The sequence below is a fragment of the Phaethon aethereus genome (assembly GCF_964289735.1).
Source record: "Phaethon aethereus genome assembly, chromosome: 3".
Classification (NCBI taxonomy): Eukaryota; Metazoa; Chordata; class Aves; order Phaethontiformes; family Phaethontidae; genus Phaethon; species Phaethon aethereus.
Window position 1 is genome coordinate 108,841,177 of NC_138576.1, and position 7,524 is coordinate 108,848,700.

Sequence of the window (7,524 nt, forward strand, 5' to 3'; positions counted from 1 at the left end):
TTACCATTGCATAAAAAGCATGATTTTCTAACACTGACGAAAACTCAGCCTAGCACAAAAGCAGTTACACGAGAAGCAACAACTGCGGTTAGAAGAGGGCTTTAAAGGTCAAATTTATTGCACAGAGAACTGGGTGAGAGTAACTATAGCTGGAGGCAAGCTGACAGCCATGGCCAAACCTAACTGGAACAATTCATGTAGCACAACACAGTGGTCGATCATGAATGAAGACGGGATTTTTTTAGAGAACAAAGGTAAAATAAAGAACAGCAGGATGCAGACGTTAAGACTGAGGTAAATCCACCACTAACTGTATCTGTTCATATTCCATACATACAGCTTCTCGGGGACGAAATTGTTGCACAGCCTCCTTAAAGCTGTTGCAGGATGACTATTTGCTGTTTATAGTATTTATCTGCAGAGAAATTCTTCAACAAAATTCACAATCACGAATGATGATTCCAGCACTGTCAATTACCCAAGTCAAGACAGAGCCTTCCCTAAGGTCTAAAATGCCAGAATTATGTCCAGCAGTAGACATAAGACAACAACCCCCCAGAAGCTGAAAATCCAGGAATAAACGGCAGATTCTGGAGACTAGTCTGCTCCACCAAGGGAAATGGCATACAGTGTTTTAAAAGTCTCTTCAGATCAAGAGCAAAAAGGTAAGATATTAATATTTAAAAGTCTGAATTCTTACCATAAACAATACATTTATTATAAGATAAATGATAACTGGCTCACAGTATGCCTCGCAAAGAAGTCAGTGGTATCCGTCAAGTGTTGTTAGATTAACAGATTGTATGATTACATTAGCAAGTAACACACCATCAATTATGGTGTGGCCATATCTGCACTGTAACACCACCTGTGATGCATGAAATAAACCCAAACATGGTAAAAGTTTATACAGACAGATGGGGATGAGGATTTGAACCTAGTCTTGTCCTTTCCCCTTAGCTATACAGATAGCAGTTTTCCCTTGGTACAGAGGAATCACTGCTGAAATCCATCTTTCCCACAGAGTATGTCAAGTAAGAAACAGCCGCCTCACAGCAACTCTCAGCAGTACGCATGCTCCTTTGGAAAACATCTAACTGTAAATCTATGCAAAGACTGGAATGAGGGTAAGATCAAGCAACTGGAAATCATAATTAGCTTCACTCCAATACATGAAATTCTGTGCACAGCCTTGGCCAGTAATATCAGATAAGCAAACCCTGATGTTTACGCATTCTTCTACACTCAGAAAAATCAAGAAGTGGCTCTCATATGACATACAGAACCTCAGAAAGACAAGATATTAGGGAAAGAGATTTTGTGGAACCAGGAGGAAATAGCATGCCGGTGAATGCACCATCAGGAACTTAGCTGAGCAAAAGTAGCTGTTTTGGTACGTAGATTTTTTGAAGGGTGGCTAGAGAGAAGATACACTTCTGTTTAACCAAACTGCTTGAAAACCCAGAAGCGTGCTAAACTCTACTCCTACATGCCAAGTGGATGATACTAGCGATGACAGTAATTGGTCATGATCACTAGATTATGCTGGCTGAGCTCCTGCAGAAATAGAGACGAGAACAGCAAGGAGCTTGACATCAGACTAAAAGATTTTGCTGTACAGAGTTTTAAGTGCTTCTTTCAAAGCAATAGCAAGGCTCTTATTTTTGTTGCAACTAGCATTCCTCATGGTAGAGGAGGGAAAGAGAATGTTCTCTCAACAAAATGTTGGGGAATTCAGCTGTGTATGTGGTTAATGAAACAGGCATCACTATTTGATAACCAGGCTCAAAGTTTCAGTGCATCAGCCCCTTACTGATCAGCAAAAACCGCAAGTGATATAAATGTCAACCTCTTTGGTAAGTTATATCAGCTTTAGAAACAGGTATCCCTCTGCAAGGATTCAAAACAGCCACTCCTCTTTTCAGAAGACTGTCACCTTAAGACATGATCGCAGTTGTGCATCTAACATCTGAGGTCAGTTATCTCTGCTTCCTGAGACCCCCAGGCCTCCTCTCATAGCTGACCTCACTCACTTCCACAATCTGGTCCAAGGTCCTTTTCACAAGATTCAGGGAACATCTGGAAGCAAAGCCCTGTGTGGTTCTGGTTCCCATACTCACAGGAGATGATGCCTCCAGAAATGAGATTAACAGCTTCGCCTTCATGAAGTAACCATATTTTCAAAAGTAGCCACAGAGGGGAAGCATGCAGTAAAGATGACTCTAGCCAACAATGATGGAGAAAGCTACCAGCAAGGGGCAGAAAGCAGAAGCAATCAAAGAGTAAGCAGCTGTCTGACATTAACAAGGCTGCCAAGCCTTCCGTTCAGGAAAGGTTGACCAAATCCTTCTCCAAGAATGTGACTCTTTTTACGACAATCATGAGCCTTACCTTCTTTACAGAAGGTAAACAGAACATGGAAGACTGGCTCTTTGCTTTCTTACCGGTACATGTCAACGCAGCAGTTACAAACCTCTGTCAGACTCTACGTAAAGCTGTATTTCTTTGTAATGAGTTTCTTTAAACACATCAAGTTAATCTCCAATTTCTGTAGCCAGGACCTGTTTTCAGGACCAACATTTCCAAATACAGATCCCATTACTCTAGCACTCTATTACCATAGGTGAGATTCTGGGCTAGCAAATGTTAATTTTCAGGCAACGCCATTGCTCAAACAAGTGATCTTATGACTTGGAAATCTGGAAATACAGGGGCTCTCTAATTTGGTGTTCCTAAGAAAAACACGCCTTTATACAAGACATGAAAATTTAGCAGGGCCTCATATCTCAAAAGATTTTATTTTGCTTTTGCTTGAGTGTATGAGACCTCAGGTAGCATCTTCCTCTTAAATCCTGTCACAGAATTGCATTAATATGATGCTGAGACAAGAAACAGCCTTTTCAACTGAGGGGAGAGAGGCAGAAGAAAAGTAATTTCAGTATTTTGGAAGATTATAAACAAATAACATTCTAAGGTACTACTAGGGAGTATTCTGCCAGGACCCTTCCCAGTCAGGTGTTACATGTTAAGCTAACAACCTCAATGTTTGCAGTTCAAGACATTTTGTATTCAGACTTCACAACATTAAGTTGTGCTAATGTTGTATAAGCAAGTTATCAAAAGGTCATGCAAATGAAGAAACACCCAGGTTATGAAGGACTCTGGCCAGCATGCGTGACATTCAGTATTACACAGCAGAGCATCTGTCACATCTAATGACAGCAACTGTTTTAGCCATGCTGCGCTCTGTTTCTCTTTGCGTGTATTGAAGGAGGAAAAAAGGTCTCATAATGCTTTGGTCTGCAAGACAAAAAACCAAACCACACAATACACATCAACATCTACGAGTCAAGCTCCTTGACTGAGCAAACAGCAATACTCACCTTTTGATCTTCTGTGAATTCTGAGTTGTTGTGCTGAGACTGTGCCTCTTTTTGTAGATGCCTTGCTAATCTGGATGGGGGGAAAGAAAATTGTAGAGTGGGAACACAACACAGAATCACACACACACCCCCAGTCTCCAGAAAACATGTCAGCCAAAACGTTCACAGACTGCTGCTCCACATAGCTTTCGAGTTTTTTTTAATAAAGATTTCTATAACCATGGCAGGCCATACTTGAAAAAACCTAGAAGGTGGACAAAGCAGGCAACTACATGAGGCAGGAAAGACTACATATATAACGTATCATGAAGGAAGAACTGCTAAGAAGGTCCTTCTAGCCAAGAGCCCCTTTATAAGCACGGACCTTTTTCCTCTCCCCATCCCCTTACTTTACAATGACAAACAATCCCCACTGCGCTAGAAGCCCACATAAATTTCACGGGGAGGGTCTGAGGCGCGTCGGATTGCCAGGAGGCGCGGGTCCGGGCACCCCAGGCGACGGCGGCACGCTCTCCCAGCGCTGCAAGCCAGGCACAGGGCGGCTTGGCCCAGGCTGCCGGGGTGGATCCGCGCACATTTGTCAGCATCCCATGCGGAGCAGAGACCCCACCCCTGGTCACCACGGAGACGGGAGTACCAAGGGGTTTGCAAAGTAACTTGCAAGCAAACAGCTCCAGAAAGCGAAAGGAAGCTAGAGAGGGAAGCTATGGGAAGAGTTAACAGTTTCCGTCCGGGGAGGAAGGGGAACATTAAAGAAGAAAAACCCTCTGGGCAATTGTTGCCATCCCCTGTAAATAATTTTTATTTTTAAAAGCAGAGGGGGGAGGGGGGACTGGGGGCTGAGGGGAGGCCCAGGGACAGCAGTACTGGGGCATCGTGACACACTTCCGTCTGGAACCTCACAAGTTTGCACTGTTAAAGGGATTCAGCTTCTCGCCACCACTGCGGTGGGGATTAGCCTGGGAGAGCTTAAAATACATACACCAAGATGCAAACACCAAAACAGATTACCATCAAAGCCTGTGTCAGAATCAAACAAACACAAAAATCAGAACTTAATTATTTCTTTGCTTTTCCTAAAAATAGGCACTCTTAAAAAAAGAAACAAGGATTGAGGCCACTGTAGATTTTAACTAGCACCAGCAAAAAGGCAACCAAACAGGACAAGGTAACTGCACAACTCGGTGGCATTGTCCCCCTTCATAAAGGGGGAAAGATGGTGCCTGGGAAAAGACAAAAAGCACAAATACGCTTGAACCCAAATGGACACTCCTGCCCTACCATCCCACTGATATGATACACTGGACATGTAGAAAGGGCATTTAAAAGTAATGATTTAAAACATACCACCATGGCAGCAATATGCCACCCGCAACAGGCACCATCACAGTATTAACATTTCTGCAAGCATCAGTAACACAACCCTCTTTCCATTCGTCACTAATAAAAAAAACACACCCTAATCCAAATAAACGCATCTGGCATCCCACTTGAAGCTTGTTCAAAGTTGGATCAGACCAAGTTCCACACACAGGGACATTCACAACAGGGAAGGCACTGCTGGCAGCTCAGGGGGGCTCCTGCATGAGTAAGCGCCTGAATGAACAAGGGCCAATCTTTGCACCAAGCTTCCTGCACTTCCAGGAGTAACATGAAGACCTGAGCAGATGTAGGTCCCCCTGGACACGGGAGGCAAATAACTGTGTTTTACATCAGCAGCCATTAAATCCATGGACTGAACTAGCTTAGATTCAGGAAAATGTTTCTCAATGTCAGCAAGGTCACCGCACACAGCTCCTCCCCAGCCTCCCCTGTGTTGATCAGTACAGACCTTGCCAACGTTAGCAGCACTCAGCCAACTGCAGCAACACACTTGTTCATCCCACCTCAGCTTGCCATTTGAGAAGGCAACAGCATAAAGCCATGCTGTTAGGTCTCTCCAGAGCTACATGTAGGTATCTTGCCCTGTGCTCATTTGCAACTTCTACCCTATAGATTGAAATTGTTATTAATTTACCTGCTGTATCTGCAAGAAGCAGTTATGCACACTGAAAAGGTTCTGCTCCTCCCTAGGAAATATCTCCCTGTAATCCTTTGATCTTCTCTCCCATTTCTTCTCCCTCCTGGCACCACGGAGTTCATCTACTGATGACTACTCTATTCAGCAGAAACTCACTGATAAGGCTTGTAAGAGCAGCTTACAATACAACTACCCAAGAGGAGCTTTCTGACAAAGATATCACACTGCTCCAAAGTCAGAATAAGGCAAGGGCACAGGGAACACCTCAGTTCTTGTCAGACACAAGTGATGCAGGGAGGAAGGGAACAAAAGTTATACTTTGACTCTCAAATTGGACCGTCTGCGAATGTTTAGCAATCATACTTCTCGATGAAGCGAGCTCAGAATGAGAAGCCTGAAGACTTTTCATTCTGAAGAAACAACATTATGTGAAACTGCCTGCTGAGACTGCCAAGACAGTTTAAAGCATTAGGATCCTACTGGACTCCTTGTAGATGTCCACATAAGGGCAGTTATTAAAAATATCTTCTTTTACTTTCCAATGATTGTTCTTTTTCTTCTGAGATAGAGATCTAGAAGAGAACTTCTTTTCATCCCTGTGCCAAGGTTTTAGTAACAGCTTGCCCTGCTCTAAAAACCATCAGCAAACTGCAAGTAACTGAGCTTGCATCATCCTGTCTGGTGAGTGAATGAAATGATGAGATTATAGCATCTCATGACTATGCTGTATGTGGCCAGCAGGCTAGTTACTTTGAACGGCAACTGAATTGGTAGCCAGTGCAGTTACAGCCTGTAACTTGAATAGGCCTGAATAGCACTAGAAGATCTCTCACAGGTCATGTCTTCAGCTGACTTTCTTTTGGGGAACAAGTGCAAACCCTCTGGACTTCTTCCAGAAAATTCACCATAAAAAACTTAGCCTGCAATACTTGGGAGCGCAAGGAAATAACTTTCACCTTCATGGTGAACAGAGTAGTAGAGGAGAGCGTTTGACTAAAGCTACCAGGTGTGTTCCTAAGGATACCATCAACAGTGCCCTACAGTGCCAGGACTCCTCTGACACCAAAGGATTCACGGATGGTGCAGTCCCGCCCAGTGCCAGCCCATCCAACCGGGGCTGCCAGGTTCCCCAATCTCCCACCCCGGTTTCATCAGGGCTGAAAACACACAAGTGTGCAATGGACCGGTCTTCACCCTGATGGGTCCTCTGCAGTCTTTTGGGGGAAGGCTGATGCTTCGGCAGCCCATTTGCCTCTGCCGGCTCCCCCCTTCCCCACAAGCACGGTGCCCGGGGGAGAGGGCGATGGGATGGGGGTACCCCTGCCCACCGGTGCCCGTCGCCATGGGGCTCCACCAACGGCCTCCCCGAGGGCCCACGCCCGGGGCGCCCAGCAGCTCCACGCCAGCCGGCTGCCACCCTCGCAAAAGGACGGGCCGCTCCCGCCTCGCCCCCAGCGAGGAGGCTGCGCCCGGCCGCGCACCCGCTACCGACTGCCGGTCTCGACGGGGCGGCTCCCGGCAGGTTCGGGCGACCCCCCCACCGCACCCCGCCCCGCCTCAGGGGACGCCTTGACCCACGGCCCCGCGCCTCAGCCAAGGGCAGGGGACCCGCCGGCGGGGCCTGAAGGGCATGGGGGGGCCGCGGCCTAGGCCCAGCAGGGCCCCCCCCGGCCCGCCCCGCCCCGCCCGGAGGCCGCTCCCTCCCCCCAGCCCCTCGCATGGGGCTCTGGGGCCGTGCCGGGGACCGGCGGGAGCCGCCGGCCTCCGCACTCACATCTGGTACTCGTCGATCGCCTCCACCAGCTGCCCCCAGGAGTCGAAGTCGGTGCCTTTCCTAAAGCTGGCGCCCCAGCGCTGCAGGAGGCTCCGGGCCGCCTCCGACATAGCCCCAGCACTAGGGCACCATGCTCACCCCGGGCCGGGGCACCGCGCCGGGCAGCCGCTCCCGCCAGCCCCGCGCCCGCCACCGGCCCAGCCCAGCCCAGCCCAGCCCCGCCGCCGCGACAACCGAACGCGGCGAGTGTCTCCCGCCAGCGCCGCCCAGCGAGGTAGGCTGCGCCGGCCCCGCCCGCCTTCCCGCGCCATTGCTATCGAGGCGGAGGCGCCCCCAGCTACGGGGGC

At 47.9% G+C, this 7,524-nt stretch overlaps 1 protein-coding gene across 1 annotated transcript in view; it reads right to left on the reverse strand.

Annotated features, from left to right (window-relative positions):
- Nucleotides 1-7,287, reverse strand: part of AIDA (axin interactor, dorsalization associated) — a gene marked incomplete at both ends in the record, with an annotated part of 28,090 nt that extends 20,803 nt beyond the window's left edge. Inside the window, 2 exons of the mRNA XM_081997062.1 lie at nt 3,384-3,453; nt 7,178-7,287. Of these exons, the coding sequence (XP_081853188.1) occupies nt 3,384-3,453; nt 7,178-7,287 (180 nt within the window). The remainder of the gene's footprint in view (nt 1-3,383; nt 3,454-7,177) is intronic.
- Nucleotides 7,288-7,524: the final 237 nt, after the last annotated feature.